Below are 21958 nucleotides of genomic sequence, written 5' to 3'. Positions count from 1 at the left end.
AGGCTGAGGTGAGAGGATTGCCAGAGCCTGGGAGGTTGAGGCTGCAGTGAACCATGATTATACCACAGCACTCTAGCCTAGGCAACAGATCGAGACCTTGTTTCACAAAACAAAACAAACAGATCTACAAAGATCAACTTGTTCTAAGTCATATAATCTTTTTGTGTAATAACTAAAAACCACATCTTCTAACCTCAAACCTGGTATTTTTTTCTACAAAATTATGTTCTACAGTCCAAATTATTTTTCTTTATTATTTTGAATCCTAAAGTAGAAATAGAAACTTAGAAAAATAAAAAGCAACTCCTTTATAATATATGAGGACTTTTTCAGTTTTAAATCAGAAAAACCCAAGTCAAGGTAGCTTAAATAAAAGGACTTACATAACCTAAAAGCTCTAGCCTGGATCTAGGTGCTCAACAGATCTCAAGAGTATCTCATTCTCTCTTCCTCCCTTACCCTTCTCCTCCTTTCTCTCTTCTGTATGTATGTTATTTTCAAACAGGCTGTAACAAGTAGTGGCGAGATATAGTTTCTAATAGCTTCAAGTTTGCATTCTACCTACTTTAGCAACTATGATGGGAAGAGAGCTACAATTTGAGCAAAAATTTATAGGGTGAGTTCTGATTTCCCTGGATCGAGGTACATACCTATTCCTGAACCAAATATTCTGGCCAGGGAATGGAATTCTCTGGGACATGTATCTAAAGCTGAAGTATAGAGCCTGCCACACAGGGATAATAATAGTTTTCCAAAGAAAAATCGAGGAGGGGAAAGAATGTTGGAAAGAGAAAAAAATATCAGTTGTCTGCTTCACATTTATTCTCAATAATTAGTTTCATATAAGTGAAATACTGTAACACCCTAAACTTCAGAGATTCTTCATAGACAGGAAAAATAAGAGCTCAAAGAAGTTGTGACTTCGTTCAAATCACATAGTTTCTATACATGCTATTAGTAAAACCCAGGACAGCTGAGTACAAGTTTTACCCTTATATTCACATTGAGGTCCAGATCCTGGTTTTGAATGAGATAATTATGTACAGTAGGACTGTTTTCTGATCCTTAAAATAGAGACAATGATATCTATCTTGTAAAGTTGTGGTAGTGTTAAAGATATATAAAATGATGGCAAGTACCTTAATATACGAAAAGCTGCTATATGTTGTCATTGTAATAATAGCCATATTTCTTCCTTTGTTGAATTGCTTTCCTATAGTAATCTTACTGTGATCATCCTGAGACATAGATTTCCGAGCTTCAAGCAAACACTATTATGTTGAAACATCTATATTATTTCTAAGTTTAGCAGTGCCGGTGGAAAGTTTACTGAAATAGAAAATTGCTTTTTTAACTGAGGAGTGTAGATTATAAATTCATGATTCATCTTCTCAGAAGATGATCGGAGTATTGATAAATATTGATGCATAGAATATGAACAAAACATTACATATCTTGTGCTGTGATATTAAAGTAGTATTCTGTTCTGGTAGTAGTAAGGCAGTATTTTAGGTCTGAAAGATGTATATAATCTGTACTTTTAAATGTGTTTTTTAAGAGATTAATCACAAGAGATTTACATAAAACTAAGGTTAAAAATTAATGGTGGATTAGAGATACATCAGGCAAATTTCAGTTTCAAAAGCAGATGACAGAATCTCAGTATCAGAGTAGCATTTAAAGCAAAAAGCATTAAACTGGATCAGAAATGTCATTTTACATTAACGCAGGGTATACTGCAGGTAAAGACTTAGCAGTTATGAACCAGTGTGCTAAACATAATATCAAAATGTATTAAGCAAAAGCTGAAAAAAATGAAGAATAATTGGTAGAAAAGCAATGATAGGAATCTTTATGGTACTTCAGAAGTTACAAAGTAAGAAGATACAGTCATGTGCCACATAATGATGTTTGAGTCAACGCCTGACAATGGTCCTGTAAAATTAAAATGGAGCTAAAAAGTTTCTATTACCTAGTGATGTTGAAACCGTTGCAATGCAGTGTATCACTGACATGTTTGTGGTAATGCTGGTGTAAGCAAACTACTGTACTATCAGTTGTATAAAAGCATAGCACAGTTATGTTCAGCACGTAATACTTTATAATGATAAACGAATATGTTACTAGTTACATGTTTACAGTACTATTTTATTATTTTAGCATGTGCTTCTGCTTATTAAAAAATGTTAACTGTAAAATAATCTTTAGGCAGATCCTACAGCAGGTATTCCAGAAAACGGCGTTGTTGTCATAGGAGATGTCAGCTCCATGGATGTTATTTCCCCTTAAGACCTTCCAGTGGGACAAGATGTATAGGTGGAAGACAGTGATATTGATGATCCTGACTTGTAGAGGCCAAGGCTAAAGTATGTGTGTATTTATTAGTTTTTAACAAGAGTTTAAAAAGTAAAAAAAAAAAAAAAATTAAAAAATAGAAAAAATCTTACAGAATAAGGATACAAAGAAACAATGTTTTTGTGTAGCTGTGTAATGTTTTTAAGTTAAATGTTACAAAAGAGTCAGAGTTAAATTTTTGTATGTTTATAAAGTGAAAAGTTATAAAATGCTAAGGTTAATTTACTGAAGAAAGAAAAAATTTTAAAATAGATTTAGAGTAGCATGTTTATAAAATCTACAGTAGTACACAGTAATATCCTAGGCCTTCACATTAACTCACCGCTCACCCACTGACTCACCCAGAGCAGCTTCCAGTCCTGCAAGCTCCATTCGTGGTAAGTGCCCTATACAGGTGTACTGTTTTTATGTCCTTTATACCATTTTTACTGAACCTTTTCTATCTTTTAGATACACAGATACCATTGTGTTACAGTTGCCTATGATATTGAATACAGTAACTTACTAAACAGGTTTGTAGCTCAGGAGCTGTATCATATAGCCTGGGTGTGTAGTGAACTATACCATCTAGGCTTGTGTAAGTATATTCTATGATACGGTGATGAAATCACCCAGATGCAGTTTCTCTTAAGCAACACATAACTGTAGATATATAGGTGGCTTGAATAATAAAATAATGAAATGTATTTTTTTCTGTCATTGACAAAACATTACCAATCTTACAAATTAGACCAACTACAAAACAAAATCTCACTCGAAAATAAAAATATATAAGTCCCATTTCTTGATTACAATTCATTAGAACTGGAATTTTTTTTAATGTTTAAATTTATATGGAAATATAAAATCATGTTTTAAGTAATTTTTGATTCAATGAGGAAATGTAAATTTACATTAGAAATTGATTAATAACAAGTAGAGATTTATAAAGGCAAAAATGTTAATGAATTAGGAAACAGTAAACCATTTGAACTAATAAATCTAAATACTGATTGCATGAAAATGCCAATAAAATCAATACATATTTTTAAAAGCCAGTCAAGGATAAAAGAAAAGAGGGAAACTAAAAATGAGACATTAAGTATGAGAAAGGAGATAAAACTACAGTGTAGAGGTGATGTTAAAAATTATATTCAGGTCTGTGCTAATCATTTTGGAAATTTCAATGAGAAATGGGCAATTTTCAGTGAATATGTCATTGTAAATGCTTTAAGGAGAGAGACAAAATCTGAATAGACCCTGCAATAATGAAAATGTCTAGGAGCCCTCAAGAAATACCTGGTTTAAATTGCATTTCAGGTGGCTGCTTATCAAACCTTGAAGTGTCAAGTAATTATGTTATCTAAATTGGACCAGGTGCTACAAAATATGTAAGACTTCACAGGTGGCTGCTTATGTAGCCCTTATACCTTAATCTGATAAAGGTGGCTCCAACCTCTTTTTCCATTCTTACCTCTCACAATTCCCTTGAATGTACTCTTACTTTGGTGTCTACAGCCTGGACTTCTATGAGGTGCTGGAAAAGCCACGTTTCATCATGGCAGATAAGAAGTGCAGGACAGGCTGCAGTGGTGCCAAATAGAATCAGCAAAGAGTAGGCCGTGCACTGGTTCCAGCAAAAGTATGATGGGATCATCCTTCCTGGCAAATAAATTCTCATTTCTACCCAAAAGGCCAATAAAAAGTTTTCAGTGAAATGTTTAAAAAAAAAGATCAGCCAGCAGCCAGTAGGGTATCAGTTGTTGAGAAAGCACTAATGACCATTAAGAAATCAGCCTCGACTGGGCATGGTGGCTCATGCCTGTAATCGTAACACTTTAGGAGGCTAAGGCAGATTTCTTGAGTCCAGGAGTTGAGACCAGCCTGGGCAATGTGGCAAAACCCTCATTTCTACTAAATAAATAAATAAATAAATAAGCCTTGGATAAAGAATAAAGATTACTTGAGCATATTATTTAGATACAAGTGGAGAGAATAAAGGCACATGCCAGATAGGAGATAATTAATAAAGCACTTGCCCAAAATAGAACCTCGTTGAACACGAAGAGACATCAAGCATGAAGCAATTTTTTTTTTTAATTTATTTATTATTCTTATACTTAGTTAGAAGTACATGTGCATAACATGGCATTTGTTACATATGTATACTTGTGCCATGTTAGTTCGTTGCACCCATCAACTCGCCATTTACATCGTGTATAACTCCCAATGCAATCCTCCCCCTCCCCCTCCCCATGATAGGCCCTTCGTGTGTGATGTTCCCTTCCTGAGTCCAAGTGATCTTGTTCAGTTCCCACCTATGAGGAGAACATGCGTGTTTGGTTTCTGTTCTGTGATAGTTTGCTAAGAATGATGGTCAGCTGCATCCATGTCCCTACAAAGGACACTAACTCATCCCCTTTTTTATGGCTGCATAGTACCCCATGGTGTATATGTGCCACATTTTCTTAATCCAATCTGTCGTCCGATGGACATTTGGGTTGATTCCAAGTCTTGCTATTAGAATAGTGCTGCACAAAACATACGCGGTGCATGTCTTTATAGCAGCATAATTTATAATCCTTTGCATATCCCTGCAATGGATGGCTGGGTCATATGGTACATCTAGTTCTAGATCCTTGAGGAATCACATACTGTTTTCCATAATGGTTGAACTAGTTTTACAATCCCACCAACAGTGTAAAAAGTGTTCCTATTTCTCCACATCCTCTCCAGCAGCACCTGTTGTTTCCTGACTTTTTAATGATCGCCATTCTAACTGGTGTGAGATGGTATCTCATTGTGGTTTTGATTTGCATTTCTCTGATGGTGAGGATGATGAGCATTTTTTCATGTGTCTATGGCTGTATGAATGTCTCTTGAGAAATGTCTGTTCATATCCTTTGCCCACTTTTTGATGGGGTTGTTTGTTTTTTTCTTTGTAAATTTGTTTGAGTTCTTTGTAGGTTCTGGATATTAGCCCTTTGTCAGATGAGTATAGATTGCAAAATTTTCTCCCATTCTGTAGGTTACCTATTCACTCTGATGGTAGTTTCTTTTGCTGTGCAGAAGCTCTTTAGTTTAATTAGACTCCATTTGTCAATTTTTGGCTTTGCTGCCATTGCTTTTTGATGTTTTAGACATGTAAAGTCTTTGCCCATGCCTATGTCCTGAATGGTACTACCTAGGTTTTCCTAGGATTTTTATGGTATTAGGGTCTGACATTTAAGTCTCTAATCCATCTTGAATTACTCTTTTCAGATAAGGAGTAAGGAAGATCCAGTTTCAGCTTTCTACTTATGACTAGCCAATTTTCCTGTATTCATTTATTAAATAGGGAATCCTTTTCCCCTATTTCTTGTTTCCCTTCTCAGGTTGGTCAAAGATCAGATGGCTGTAGATGTGTGGTATTATTTCTGAGGACTCTGTTCTGTCTCCATTGGTCTATATCTCTGTTTTGGTACCAGTACCATGCTGTTTTGCTACTGTAGCCTTGTAGTATAGTTTCTGAAGTCAGGTAGCCATGGATGCCTCCAGCTTTGTTCTTTTGACTTAGGATTGTCTTGGAGATGCAGGCTCTTTTTGGTTCCATATGAACTTTAAAGCAGTTTTTTCCAATTCTGTGAAGAAACTCATTGGTAGCTTGATGGGGATGAAACAGAATCTATAAATTACTACCTTGGGCAGTATGGCCATTTTCACGATATTTTATTCTCCCATCCATGAGCATGGTATGTTCTTTTCCATTTGTTTGTGTCCTCTTTTATTTCCCCTGGAGCAGTGGCTTGTAGTTCTCCCTTGAAGAGGTCCTTTTACATCCCTTTGTAAGTTGGTTCCTAGGTATTTTATTCTTTGAAGCAATTGTGAATGGAAGTTCATTCATGATTTGGCTCTCTGTTTGTCTGTTATTGGTGTATAAGAATGCTTCTTGTGATTTTTGCACATTAATTTTGTATCCTGAGACTTTACTTTCGAAGTTGCTTATCGCCAAAGGAGATTTCGCTTGAGACAATGGGGCTCTTCTAAATATACAATCATGTCATTGCAAAGAGGGACAATTTGACTTCTTTCTTTTCCCAACTGAATACCCTTGATTTCTCTTGCCTAATTGCCCTAGCCAGAACTTCCAACACTATGTTGAATAGGAGTGGTGAGAGAGGCATCCCTGTCTTGTGCCAGTTTTCAAAGGAATTTTTCCAGTTTTTGCCCATTCAGTATGATATTGGCTGTGGTTTGTCATAAATAGCTCTTACTATTTTGAGGTACGTTCCATCAATACCGAATTTATTGAGCGTCTTTAGCATGAAGGGCTGTTGAATTTTGTCAAAAACGCATGAAGCAATTTTAAGATGGGAGAAGGGAATTTTGAGTGTTCATATTGGATGACCTCAGGGTTCCCAGTAAAACAGGAGCTGAATTCATTGAAGATGATGTGTTGGTCAGGATAAAAAGAGAGGTTGAGAAAACAAAGTACTAAAATCATTGTGGTCAAGAGTTTAGTAAGTGTATACCAGAAGAGTTATTGAGTGATATGAGTTTGAAATAGGCAAAGCTGTAGGAATGGGGGCTGGAAAGAATATTAGAAGGAACACTAAATATACTTCTGAGGTCTACCTCCTGGTCTGTGAACATAAAGGAGTTGAAAGAGTAATGGCTAAAGTTCTTTAGCTAATGTTTTTTGGCTAAAGTTCTTTAGCTAAAGTTGTTTGGCTAAAGTTAGAATGTGTTGAAAGTTGTATTTGAGGAAAAAAGGTTAAGGATACAGTTGACCGTTCGATAATGTAGCCCACTGTTGACCAGAAGCCCTACCCATAACATAAACAGTCAATAACACATATTTTGCATATGTATTATATAGTATATTCTTACAATAAAGAAAACTAGAGAAAAGAACGTGTATCAAGAAAATCATAAGGAAGAGAAAATACATTTACAGTACTGTATTTATTGGTACTATACATTTATGTTGTCGGTTTACAAGATGAAGCATCTGAAATGGCCAGCAGCTATAGCTGTACGTATCTACTGTACATATCAAGCAAGTCACCTTATTATTATAACATCCATGACTTTTCTCCACTTCTTAAAAGCACTTCCATTATCACTATTGGCATTTCATATGGGTCTCATGGTGTTAAGGTTTACAGCATTGCATTAAGCACAATGAAAAATACACAAGAGGGCTGGGCGCGGTGGCTCACGCCTGTAATCCCAGCACTTTGGGAGGCCGAAGCGGGCGGATCATGAGATCACGAGGTCAGGAGATCGAGACCATCCTGGCTAACATGGTGAAACCCTGTCTGTATTAAAAATACAAAAAATTAGCCAGGCATGGTGGCATGCGCCTGTAATCCCAGCTAATCGGGAGGCTGAGGCAGGAGAATCACTTGATCCCAGAAGGCGGAGGCTGCAGTAAGCCAAGATCGTGCCACTGCACTCCAGCCTGGGTGATAGAGCAAGACTGTGTCTCAAAAAAAAAAAAAAAAAAGAAAAAGAAAAAAACATACACAAGAACCGTGAGAGAGTGAGAGATAGCTTTTGATTGCAATACACAATTTACTGGAGAGATGAGCTGATCATACAGAGATGATTAGTGTCACACGGTGTTTTAAATAGATTCTTGCAACCCTTGAGCTCACTGCAGTAGCAACAGAAGTTAGCTATGAGATTTTAACAGTAGTATAGTATGTACTACAGTTAATATTACGTAACTATGATTTAATGCTGCATCTTTGCATTTGTTTATTATCTTGACTACAAGTGGTATTATGGCTGGTCTTAAGGTTTGTGTGCATATGTTTTGATGAATTTTAACTTTTTATAATAGGTTTGTGTATATTTTATGTCAGTAAATGATAAAACAGACTAATAATCTACATATATTTTATGTATTCATGACATAAATCTAACTTTTTCTTAACTTTTTGATATTTCCAGGCTATGTGTTTCATCTGCAGGTTTTTTCAAATTGTTAAAATCTCTGAAAAATGTTATTGAAAAAAAATCCATATATATAAGTGGACCCACACATTTCAAACCTGTCTTCAAGGGTCAGCTGTGTAAATAATTTTCTTCATAATTAAAGTGGAAAAGGAGAGTTTCTACTAGTAGAAAGTAGAACTGTACCCTTGAAGTGTGTGTGTGTGTGTGTGTGTGTGTGTGTGTGGTTACATATCAATTTAACTTAAAACTTCTTGGTTAGAGATAAAACTGGTCTTTATTAGCCTTAATTTACATGAAAAATGCAAAATGTTAGGCCAGGCACAGTGGCTCATGCCTGTAATCACATAACTTTGGGAGACTGAGGCGAGCAGATCACTTGAGGTCAGTAGTTGAAGACAGCCTGGACAACATGGTGAAATCCGTCTCTACTGAAAATACAAAAGCTAGCCAGGCGCAGTGGCACATGCCTGCAATCCTAGCTACTTGGGAGACTGAGGCAGGAGAATTGCTGGAACCCGGGAGGCAAGGTTGCAGTGGGCTGAGATCGCACCACTGCACTTCAGAGTGGGTGACAGAGTGAGACTCCGTCTCAAAAAAAAAAAGAAAAATTTGAAAACACAGAGTATTTTTTAATCTGCAAGAGCTTTATAGCCTTTTATTCATATGTATAAGCTTTTAAAGATGAGTAAAATTTTAATTTAGTGTGGACTTTCCACTCATTTGAAATCCTGTATTACAGGTGTTAATTCAATTTTAGTGAGTGTGCATCATGGCTCAGAGAGATAGGACTAGAATGAGGAGGTCACATTGGAGACTCTGAAACAGATACATGTGAGCCTCCCAACTTTTTAATATTTGTTAATCTAGAAATGTTGGATTTCGGGTGCTGACAAGGCAGCAGGTAGATAATAATTGCAAAGTTAAGAAAATAGACTATAATTTTGATGGTAAACTAATCGATTAAATTTTAAAATGTACTTTTCCATGGTTTTCTTTGAATTGTCAGTAATTTTGTTTCAACTGGTATTCATACATGAATTATTCACCCAATGTTGACAACTAGTAGATTTACATATTTTTTATGTTTGCCTATCCTTTTTTGGGTAAGGATTAACAGAATGTATAAACACCTACATTATAGGTACACTACTAATTACTTGCTACTTGAAAAAACCTAAAGCTTTGAAATCTTTTTATTATTGCACACAGACTTATGCCAAAAATGGAGATAAAGAGAAAAATGTCATCCACTAAACCCCAACAAATAATGTCGACAATGTGGTCTCCTCGTAGACTTGCATTGACTTAATTTTAAAAAAAAATTTTATTGCATATTTTGACTAGATTATAAATGCATATGGTTAAAAAATTCACATGATTCAAAAAAGTTCCCCTCCCACTCATCTTCCATGTGATATTTCCTTTAGCTAACCTACTTAGCAATTTTATATTTATCCTGCTAAACATGAATGACAGTTGTTTGCTGAAATTACATTGAATGTGATGTAATAAGTCATTGTAAGTTTACATTTTTTAGCTTTAATAATTTTTAATGTTTTAATGAAGAGTAGTAGTACTGCTCTTCAAAGTACTACTATTTTCCCTTACCTTTTACTGTTTTGTTAAGAAAATCATATAGAAATAAAATTCCAGCTATTCAAAAACTGTACCTTAAGTACAGGTAGAGAATTGCTAAAACCGTATACTATTTTGTAGTTTTAGCATGCTTTTGTGTAACTGCATCTGGTGTTTGATCCTCATGAGAACCCTGTTAAGAAGGAAGGGTACATATTATTGTCCTGATTTTCCTTCGAAAACACGTCAGAGTTTGTATTTTGACTGTCAGCATTGAAATACAAGTCTTTTATTTATAAAATTGTGGTCTTTATACTGTGGCCAAAATCTTAAATCACTTGTCAGGATTAGAAATGGTTTATACCTGTTTTTTTGACATTTATACACATACACACATATTTTTAAATTGTCTATAATAAAATCATGCACATCTTTGAAAAAATATTAGGAGTACTACAATGGATACCTACATACTTGCTATTTATCATACCTGGTTTTTTGTTTGTTTGTTTGTTTTTTGAGACAGTCTGTCTCTGTTGTCCAGGCTGGAGTGCAGTGGCGCGATCTCAGCTCATTGCAACCTCCGTCTCCCAGGCTCAAGTGATTGTCCTGCCTCAACCTCCCAAGTAGCTGGGACTACAGGTACACACCACCACGCCCAGCTAATTTTTTGTATTTTTGGTAGAGACGGGGTTTCACCATGTTGGCCAGGCTGGTCTCGAACTCCTGACCTCAAGTGATTCAGCCCGCCTTGGCCTCCCAAAGTGCTGAGATTACAGGTTGTGAGCCACTGTGCCCGGCCTGTTTTTAAATTCACATAAATATGTTTTATATTTTTCATTAGGGAGAATAAGGTTATTTGTGTCCAGAATTTTTAAGACACTGGGGAGATGCAGATGCCAGTAGTAATTTAAAGAGAAATAATTGCAAATTCTTTTTCCTCTTGAGTATACTTTCATTTAAATTACAGTTTTCTGTAAGTTACTTTTAACTGTTAAACTTCTTAATGTTGCTTATTGATTGTCTTATATTTCTAGGTTGGATTTTTCTTAAGTCACATGTCTAATAAACCCTTAAATACCTCATTTATTCATCATCGTTAGTGAATGCATTATTGTACATATTAGATTTTTCTCTTTAGATAACTCAGCTTCCCCTATTAAATGCCACATATATTATATATATTTTGTTTATGTTTTATTATTTAATGAACTCTTGAGAACTACATGCATTTTAATCATTTGTAATACTTACATTTTCTAAAATCCTTCATTTTCCCCTGGTTTCTTCAGCAAAGAGATGCATGTAGTACAGGGATAGCTTTACTTCTGTTAGAAGATTGTTGCACACATTTACATCATCTGCATACTCCTGTTTTTGTTGGTCTCTAATGCCAGCATCAGTTTTTGCTGCTGCTATTTCTGCCTCTTAAAGGCAATATGCCTCTGTCTAGTTTGCTGATTCTGATACGCTTTGCCCTGGAAAGTAGGTAATCAAGTTTGTGAGGAACTGTGTGTTTAAGGAGTCCATAAATCCTTGTGGGGAGCCCTAGGTGTAAAGAGCACAGCTGTAAGGCAGAGGCCTTTGACATTTATTTTGGATATGCAGTGGCCTTTGCCTATGGGGTTCATGGGTCAGAGCACTGTTGTGACCTTTGAATAAATGGGGTGTTACGATAATTGTTTCAAGGGAGAAGAGTTATTCTTATATTATCCTTTGTATTGATATTGCTCTTATTTATTACTGAGCTGGATTTAAGTATTAATCATTTAAGGTCAAATTTCTAATGTACATATGTTCTTCAATGGCTACAACCCAGTTACTATAGCAATTTAGTGAAATAACTATAATGGAACATTTTTTTTGAATTTGGCTTCTCTTTTTTTTTTTCTGTCCACCAGGGAGTAACTATTCCCAGTCAGAGGCGCTATGTGTATTATTATAGCTACCTGTTAAAGAATCACCTGGATTATAGACCAGTGGCACTGTTGTTTCACAAGATGATGTTTGAAACTATTCCAATGTTCAGTGGCGGAACTTGCAGTAAGTGCTCTGAATTCTCATCCTTCCATGTATTGGAACAGTTTTCTTACCATATCTAGAAGTTTATATAAAAATTTAGAAAGAAATTTACCACATTTAAAATTTATGCAGGAGACTATATTTCCGAAGCATTTGAACAAATTAATTAGCTTTGTTGTTCAACTCATTGGGCTAAAGAAGCCAAAAGCAATGGGTTTTAATGTAGTCGAAGCCAAATTATATTTATGAAAGAAATATTCTGTGTTATACACCAAATACAGCCCAATTCTGACCAGATGATGGAAGAACCTGTCCCATCAGAGGTCCAGCATGAGGTCCAGCAGAGGTCCACCAGAGGAGTTCAGCAATTTGCTGGTCTTAGGGCAGGGATCAAGTCCTTAATATCTTAGGGAAACTAGGTATTGACAATAATGGTGACAAAGCAATAAAAAGGAAAGGAAGAAGTGATAAGACATGGCAGCAAGCTGAAGTAAGATTAGTAAAGAATAGGAATCAAAGTATGTGGAGTGTTAGAGAAAACCTGGATTTAGATCCGGATTCCCGTCCTAGATCTGTCATTAATCTATTGTGTAACCCTGGGCACATCATCTACCTCTCTTTGAGTTTGCTTGTCAATAAAATGAAGAGACTTTGAAATCTGAAACTTCTGGATAAGTATGAAGTACAGATTATATCACTGATGTCTGCCTCTAATTTATTTCTCCCTTTTACCCTAATCTCTATAAGTCTACCTCAGTCATCCTGATCCTGTTCTACTTCTCCGATGATGTTTGTCAGATAGGTGTGATCATCGTCATCAGATCTGTTCTGTATTCTTAGAGACAGATAACTTTATCAAAGACCGGAGTTTATTAGTATAGCATGTTAAATAAAGGCTTCTAAAGAGTCTCATTGATGCTCTTTACATCTCAGTACAGTTTTTAAAACTGCTGAATGCAAGGTACTGGGCTGTTGGAAGTGACTAACAAAGGAATGTAACAGATTCATAGAGAAGGAAAAAGGAAGAAAAAACTCATGCTCTTCCTGTAGTATTGATGTCAGTGTAAGAGCCAAGAGAAAGGTATAAAGTATCATGGAGATATTAAGGGAGAGAAAACATTCACTTTAGTAATCTTTCCTAATTTTCTAGTTTCCTCTTATGTACTATGATATAATACTGTAGTAAAGCTTTAATAAAAAACTAGCTATATGTAATTAAGTGGGAGGTTGTGGGGCTAGGCATAAGGCTCACACCTGTAACCACAGCACTTTGGGAGGCTGAGGCAGGCAGATCACTTGATCTCAGGAGTTTGAGACCAGCCTGGGCAACAAGGTGAAACCCCATCTCTACTAAAAACACAAAACTTAGCTGGCCATGGTGGCGCGCACCTGTAGTCCCAGCTTCTCGGGAGACTGAGGCAGGAGAATCACTTGAACCTGGGAGGCCAAGGTTGCAGTGAGCCGAGATCATGCCACTGCACTCCATCCTGGGCATTGGAGCAAGACTTTGTCTTAGAAATAAATAAATAAAAATAAAATAAAATAAATGGGAGGTTCTGTGTATCAGTTACAAATGCTACATTCAGAAAAGCTTTTGAAGGTTTTCAAACAGTTTCTTAAAGGAGGTTCACCAGCTCTTTATTGAACATTGGAAAAAACATACAGTTTAGATTGGCATTAAAACTGAAAGAAGTGGCCAGACGCAGTGGCTCACACCTGTAATCCCAGCACTTTGGAAGGCCGAGGTGGACAGGTCACCTGAGGTCAGGAGTTCAAGACCAGCCTGGCCAACATGGTGAAACCCCAACTCTACTAAAAATACAAAAATTAGCCGGGCATGGTGATGCATGCCTGTAGTCCCAGGTACTTGGAAGGCTGAGGCAGGAGAATCGCTTGAAGCCAGAAGTTACAGTGAGCCGAGATTGTGTCATTGCACTCCAGCCAAGGCAATAAGAGTAAGACTCCGCATCAAAAAAAAAAAAAAGACTCCTGAAAGAAGTATTACAGGCAATGGGAAATAGCTTCAGTTGAAGTGCAGCAGAAGGAAAAAGCTGGACAAGAATGTAGTGACAGATAATAGGTATGGAACGTATGACTGACTGTTAGAGGATCCTGAATGGGGATAACAGACTTGATTTGATAAATACTGAGATGTCATGATAACACTTGAGGATTAAACCATATTTTTAAGGACAGTTGTATGCAAAGTTATAATCGCAAGAGTAAAACATAGTGGAAAAGAAACCAGTAATAAAACTTGCCTTAATGCAGGTATGCTAAGACAATCAAATGGGATTTCATTAATTTTTTATTTGCCATTTATAGCTAAATATTTTGTAAAAGTTTTGATCCCAGTCAGGTGAAATAGTCACAGAAAGAAAGAAAAGTGAATCTGAGACTTGAAGACATTAATGTTGATATTTTGGTTTTAAACGTGTTTTAAATCTCGTAAACGTGAGCTTCTCACATGACAATATTCAGTGGGTACTTGGGAGTATGGGTTCGAATCTAGGTAGGAGATATATCGATATTTTGGGCAGCGTCAGGAAAGGGAGAGTAGTTAAGCCTTTCATATAAATATGGTCTGGAGTTTGGGGATGGGAAGGCTCAGAGGAAAGGAAGAAAAGAAGAGGGTGAGGACTGTGATAAGAATGGCAACTTGGGTTTAGGAAGAAGAGGAATCAATAAAGAAAACAGAGGTAGTGCTGAAAAATACAGCATCTTCTGTAGGGATTTGCAGCTTTTTCTTTCTTGATTTTTGTCTTAGTATTTCCAAGTGATAGAAAAAGTTACTATACTCTAGACATTTAACAGGGTTAAAAATGTTACTGAAAGATGATCAGTGTGGTTTTCTTTCAAGACTATAACAATATGTATATATCTAAGGAAATTTAATTCTGACTTTAAAAAATTGTTTTACTTGTATAAATTTAAGGACACAAGTGTAATTTTGTTACGTGTATAGATTGTGTAGTGGTCAAGTCAGGGCTTTTAGGGTGTCCATCATCTGAATAATATACATTGTACCCATTAAGTAATTTCTCATTATCTCCTCTCCCTTTCAAGTCTCCACTATCTCCCATTCTCTGCATTCTGATTTTCATTTGCTAGGTGTATTAGGTTGTTTTTGCGTTGCTATAAAGAAATACTAGAGACTGAGTATTAAACAGGTTTAACCTGTTTTCTTTATAAATTCTTCTTTAATTGGTTCATGGTTCTGCACGCTATACAGAAAGCATAGCAGCATCTGCTTCTGGGGAGGCCTCAAGAAGCCTCCAATCATGGCTGAAGGCAAAAGGGAGCATGGTGAGAATGGGAGCAAGAAAGAGAAGGAGTGGTGGGGAGAAGGTGCCACCCACTTTTAAATGCCAGCTCACTTATCACCAAGAGGATGGCCCAAGCCATTCATGTGGGATCTGCCCCCATGATTCAAGCACCTTCCACCAGGCCCCACCTCTAGCATTGGGGATTACAATTCAACCTCAGATTTGGGAGGGAAAGATATCCAGACTATATCACTAGGTCTGGATCTTGTTATTTATTTTTTGGAACATATTCAGTCATATACGAGGATATATATTGTAGAAGTCCACAGAACCATACTAATATTGGACTTCTGGTTGGTTAGGTCTTATCTATCTGAAACATGATATTCATATTGATTATTTTCTTTAGTGATTGAGGAAATCTTTACTACTTATAAATTTTTATATAATACTAAAATATTTGAAGATGTACATTTTGGATGTAGTTTAATTGAAACCTGGAAGTACTATTAATTTGCCTTTGAAAGTCCTAAGATCAGGGTTATCAGATTCTGAATTAATGGAGTTTAAAAAGATTTCCCAGCACTTTGGGAGGCTGAGGCGGGCGGATCACGAGGTCAGGAGATCAAGACCATCCTGGCTAACATGGTGAAACCCCGTCTCTACTAAAAAATACAGAAAACGTGGCGGGCGCCTGTAGTCCCGGCTACTTGGGAGGCTGAGGCAGGAGAATGGCATAAACCCGGGAGGCGGAGCTTGCAGTGAGCTGAGATCTGGCCACTGCACTCCAGCCTGGGCGACAGAGCGAGACTCCGTCTCAAAAAAAAAAAAAAAAAAAAAGATTACAAGGCAGTTTTGCAATTTTATTCTGATTAATTTTATCACAGCTTTGGAATCCTACTTTGTTTATTTGCTTCTTCAAGTTAGATTTCCCAGCGAAATTTCAGTATCACATAAAGTCTTATGAAATGGCCCATTGCACTTTGAACTTTGAGGGAAGGAAGTGAAATTTATTGATAGATTGTTGGTGTAATATTTCTCCTGTTTGTGGTAGCTTTTTCAAATAATGTATCTTAGAAGACCATGTTAGAATAACCTGCATGCTTTTATCAAACATATTAATTATGTGATTGCTGATAGTGCTTTAAATATTACATAGAAATAGTAGTAGGTGTTTACTAAACTGGAAATTTCGTATAACTTGGTTTAGCTTTTGCCTTGTTCTCAGTGACATTGATAAAAATGTAAGACTTTTGTTTATCTTTTAGAATAATGACACCTTTTGGTGCTGAAAATTTTTTGTTTGTTTTATATATATACATAGTATAAATATAAATATATTTAAATATAATATTTCTCATAACTTTATGTAAGCTTGTGTTTCTCTTTCTCTGTAATCTTTGCATGTTTTCTTCAAATGGCACTTCATAACCTCCTAAGGTTAATAAATTTCTTTGTAATGGACTTTTGTTTTCTAATTCCTCAACGTATGGCAAATGAATTATATATACTTTGTCAAATTATTTAGGTAACTTTAAGTTTTTATGTCCTGGGATCATAACATTCATCAGTCTTTAATTTCTGTCATTAAGGTCATTAGCTATAAATGAATTTATGAGTAGATTTAAAAAATAAAACATATAATCCTTCCCTTAACACACTTTCCCACCATTTGGTAGAATTGCTAGTGTAAAAGCATGATGAATTTTGAGAAGTTATATTTTACCAGTTACTTTATTTATTTATTTATTTATTTTTTTGAGACAGAGTCTTGCTTAGTCGCCCAGGCTGGAGTGCAGTGGCACCATCTCAGCTCACTGCAAGCTCCGCCTCCCGGGTTCACTCCATTCTTCTGCCTCAGCCTCCTAAGTAGCTGGGACTACAGGCGCCCGCCGCCACGCCCGGCTAATTTTTTGCATTTTTAGTAGAGACAGGATCGTTTCGATCTCCTGACCTCATGATCCGCCCGCCTCGGCCTCCCAAAGTGCTGGGATTACAGGCGTAAGCCACTGCGCCCGGCCAGTTACTTTATTTTTTACCAGTTATTTAAAACAGACATGAGCCAAAGCCAGAATACTTGTTAATGAAAATGAGATGTTTTGGAGGAAAGGTAGGTTGTGCTGCAGTTTTTACTTGGAACTCTGTTGCATTTCTTTACAGAAATTTCAAATCTTTTGTTTCCTGTTTCTTATGATGGTAGCATTATATATCTTTAAAATGTGATCGATAGGTAAAATGAATGATGGTTAATTTTTTAAAAAAATATTTAGACTTGTGTTTTTGAAATTTATTATAACATTGTTATAGGTTTTATCCTCTTTCTCTTGTGAACATGTAATGATTTATATTTTGTGATCTTTGCCACATGCTAGAGACTTCAGAATACTATAGCAAATATCTGTCTTATTTATGTTTTAAAATTTTTCCTGACTACTGCCTGTTGATACCTGTCTTAAAAGTTATTTTGATGTTGTTCACAAATGTACCAGATAATTATTTCATCGTTTTTAATGCTTAAAGTTTTTATTTATATTAGGATTTTTAGTATGATTTTAATGTTAAAGTTTTGAAGTTATTCTGCCGCTAAAAGTCTAATCTTGGGACTTACTATTCAGGAAACAGAAATTGACTTTTATACAAGTAATAGGACCTTATTTTGAAAGTTCAAACTGGAGAAAATCTTACATTTTTTCTATTTCTATTTCATTTATTTCCATTGATTTGCTTTAGATCAAGATTGCAGATGCGGAATCCATATTTTGTGAATATTGCTGATATTAATCATTAAAATCACTTTTGACAGTTTGACAGTTAAAGGCATTTCCTGTGAAATGATACTAGTATGTATTTAACCATGCAGATCCTCAGTTTGTGGTCTGCCAGCTAAAGGTGAAGATATATTCCTCCAATTCAGGCCCCACACGACGGGAAGACAAGTTCATGTACTTTGAGTTCCCTCAGCCGTTACCTGTGTGTGGTGATATCAAAGTAGAGTTCTTCCACAAACAGAACAAGATGCTAAAAAAGGTTTGTACTTTACTTTTATTGGGAGAAATATCCAAAATACGGACAGATTAAAAGCTATATTTTATTTTATGACATGTGAGGAACTATAACTTGTTTTCTATTAGATATGCAGGTGTTTTGCTTACTCTGGCATTGGTGAGACACTATAAGGGTAAATAATCCTATTTGAAGGAAAAGGCCTTACAGCATTGGAACATGAGAGGAATTTTCCTTAACAAGGATGGTTAACCGAGAAGAAATTAGCATGGGACCAAGATTTTAAAAATTTTGGTCTATAGTAGAAATGAGATCTGTTCTGTGGTCTTACATAGTGACACAAACCACTTTTTCTTTATTTTGGCTTACGTTTCTTTTTCTTTCCCCCTTTTTTTTTCCTTTTTGTTAGAGAGAGGGTCTCGTTCTATTGCCCAGGCTGAGTAGCTAAGACTACAAGCATGTGCCACCATACCCAGCTAATTTTTTTATTTTTATTTTTTTTTTTTAGGGAAAGGGTCTCACTGTGTTGCCCAGTCTGGTCTCAAACTCCTGGGCACAAGTAGTCCTCATGCTTCGGCATCCCAAAGTGTTGGAATTATAGGAGTGAGCCATCATGCCTGACCTTATATTTCTTAAGACTTGATTATTTTCTATTTAGCTTCTGTGGATTTACTGATTAGTTTTTTAACTAGGAGAGAAATCAGTATGAAGAGGAAGTAATAAAGAATGAAAGCATGGTATTGAAATGTGCAGGTTTAGAAAGTTAATCAAGTTTGAATTTGATTGGCCTGTATTTAGAGAAGGCAACGACTTAGTTTAAAACCAACTACTGGCCCAGCGCGGTGGCTCACGCCTGTAATTCCAGCACTTTGGGAGGCTGAGGCAGGCAGATCACCTGAGGTCAGGTGTTCGAGACCAGCCTGGTCAACATGGTAAAACCCTGTCTCTACTAAAAATACAAAAAAATTAGCCGGGTATGGTGGCAGGTGCCTGTTATCCCAGCTACTCAGGAGGATTGAGGCAGGAGAATTGCTTGAACCCAAGAGGTGGAGGTTGCATGAGCCAAGAATGCACTGTTGCACTCCAGCCTGGGCAACAAGAGTGAAACTCTGTCTCAAAGAAAAAGGAAAAAAAAAAACCAAAAACCAACTGTCTTCATTTAAAATATTAAATGTGTATATTTAAAGTGAGACTAAGGTGCAACATTTTTAGATAGTAATGAAGAAAAGCAGTAAATTTGTATTGTTGCTGCCTTGTTAAACATACTAGATAGCATATTGCTAATCTTTAAACATCCTCAATAATAGGATATATTTAGTTGTTCTGATTTTTAGCTTTTCTTTTGAAAGAAAATAAGAGGAAGTTTCATTTACTGCACAATTTTAAATGCTGCTTTGACGTATCAGAAGAAATATAATTTCCTTTATCCAGAATCCAAGTAGCTGGAAAAAAAAAATCAAAATGTACTGAACATCTTTTTTTAAACCAGAAACCCATTTCCTATCATCTGTACAAGTAAAAGTTAAATATATCTCAATAACTTTGAAAAATTATTTTTTGATAATCCAGGAAGTATTAACAACTGTTTTAAAATTAAGATAACTAGTAATTTTTATTTTGCTTTCAAAAATAGGCACCTACATCATCATCTCTGCATACCTTTAGGAATTTACTAATTCTTATTTCCCTTCATCTGTACTTTAACATATGCAAAATTGAAGGTTAATTACTTACGATTTACTTGTTTATCCTTGACTACACAAATTTCCATTTTATTGATTTTTCCCTGCCTTATTTAAGAATATGCTGTGATTAAAACAGACAAAAAGTTTTAGTATAATCCATATATATATATGGAATTCACCTTTTTGTTATTTAAATATTAGCTTATTTTCTTCTAATTCTAAGTAAAATACAGTTACTGGCTGAAATAATTGAAATAAGCAAAAAAAAATTTAAAGACTTGTAAACAAAGTTACTTTGTCAGGTACTGCTAAAAGATGCAATAAAATTTAAGACATAATATCCTTAAAGATCTTATTTTCTAGGGGAAAAAAAACCTTTTAAGATAAATTAGAATAAAAGATTTAAATGGCATTTTAAGGTACCAATAAGATGACACAAGGCTGTACATCATTAATTGCCAAATTATTTATGCAGGCCAGATTTCTGTGTTGGTCAATAGAGGTTTAAAGTGATGAACTTCTGTTGTGGTTTTTTATTAAGAAAGTATTATCTTATTAGAAGTGATTTTTTTAAGAACAAGCATTTTATAACATCAAAAGAAATCAGTAGTACTCTTCCCTATCCCCTCATATTTATTCTGAAAGTATTCAAGCATTATATTGTCATGTAAGAAAGTAGAGCTTCTCATGTTTGTATTGCTGTAGAAGTAAACATGTATTTGTGGTGTGTCATCAGGGAAGTTGCACTCTCCTTCTAAGAACTTTTGTTAAAGTAAATCTTGGAATAGGTAGCTCATTTGAAAAGTAGAAGAAATTAAGTCCATATCTGAATTTTGTTTGTATATGTATGTACACATAAACTAAAAACATATTTAAAGCTAGTATTAGACTAGAAAAGAGGTTTTTTTACTTAAAAATTTAAGACGGCCGGGCGCGGTGGCTCAAGCCTGTAATCCCAGCACTTTGGGAGGCCGAGACGGGCGGATCACGAGGTCAGGAGATCGAGACCATCCTGGCTAACACGGTGAAACCCCGTCTCTACTAAAAAATAAAAAAAAATTAGCCGGGCGAGGTGGCGGGCGCCTGTAGTCCCAGCTACTCGGGAGTCTGAGGCAGGAGAATGGCGGGAACCCGGGAGGCGGAGCTTGCAGTGAGCTGAGATCCGGCCACTGCACTCCAGCCCGGGCGACAGAGCGAGACTCCGTCTCAAAAAAAAAAAAAAAATTTAAGACAAAAGTAATTTATCTTAGATCTTGTGAGATTGTATTTTTGGTTTAAAATTTGAGTGCCGAAAAATCATGTGAATGAAAATGCAACAGATAACTCAGATTGCCTTATAATAGTCTTTGTGTTTACCTTTATTCAAAATATCAAATGATAGTTTATTTTGTTGACATTTTGGCAAATGTTTAACACAGGTGACATATTTTCTTTTTTAAAAAAATAAAACATCATTAATTAAAATATGTCATTTCATTTTTTTTTTTTTTTTTTTTTTTTTTTTTTTTTTTAGGACAAAATGTTTCACTTTTGGGTAAATACATTCTTCATACCAGGACCAGAGGAAACCTCAGAAAAAGTAGAAAATGGAAGTCTATGTGATCAAGAAATTGATAGCATTTGCAGTATAGAGCGTGCAGATAATGACAAGGAATATCTAGTACTTACTTTAACAAAAAATGATCTTGACAAAGCAAATAAAGACAAAGCCAACCGATACTTTTCTCCAAATTTTAAGGTCAGTTAAATTAAACATTTTGTGGGGGTTGGTGACTTGTATGTGTGTGATGTGTGTTTAATTCTAGGAGTACAGCTGATGAAGAACTTGCTTGACAAGTTTTTAAATTATGTATTATTTAGAAGCTGTGTTTACATAGCAGTAACATGAAAGTTTCTAATAAAATACCCAATGTACACAGAGTCAAAAAAGCTGCAATTTTCCTTTTCCCAATTCTTTGTTGTTGTTTGGTAAAATCTGGTGCAAAGGTGCGGGATGGGGCTAAATGACTGGGATATGAAGTAGGAATGGGAGAGGAAAGAAATGGATGGGAACTCAGTCATTTGGGAATGATTGATATGGAATGTTTTTACTGCTTCCACTCCTGTCTCCCTTCCAATTTATTCTCAACC

General features: G+C 35.7%; 1 protein-coding gene across 4 annotated transcripts in view; it reads left to right on the top strand.

Annotated features, from left to right (window-relative positions):
• Positions 1–21958, top strand: part of PTEN (phosphatase and tensin homolog) — a 108091-nt gene that overhangs the window by 75592 nt on the left and 10541 nt on the right. For 3 of the 4 annotated variants that reach the window (XM_021943457.2, XM_009214930.3, XM_017963088.3), the window contains 3 exons: positions 11754–11895; positions 18001–18167; positions 21342–21566. In XM_021943457.2, the coding sequence (XP_021799149.1) occupies positions 11754–11895; positions 18001–18167; positions 21342–21566 (534 nt within the window). Of the gene's footprint in view, positions 1–2208; positions 2367–11753; positions 11896–18000; positions 18168–21341; positions 21567–21958 lie in introns of all 4 variants that reach the window. The other variant, XM_021943459.2, reaches the window with a different exon arrangement.

This window comes from Papio anubis, chromosome 11 (genome assembly GCF_008728515.1).
Source record: "Papio anubis isolate 15944 chromosome 11, Panubis1.0, whole genome shotgun sequence".
Taxonomy (NCBI): Eukaryota; Metazoa; Chordata; class Mammalia; order Primates; family Cercopithecidae; genus Papio; species Papio anubis.
The sequence above is the reverse complement of the archived record's forward strand: the minus strand, read 5'-3'. Positions and strand labels throughout refer to the sequence as shown.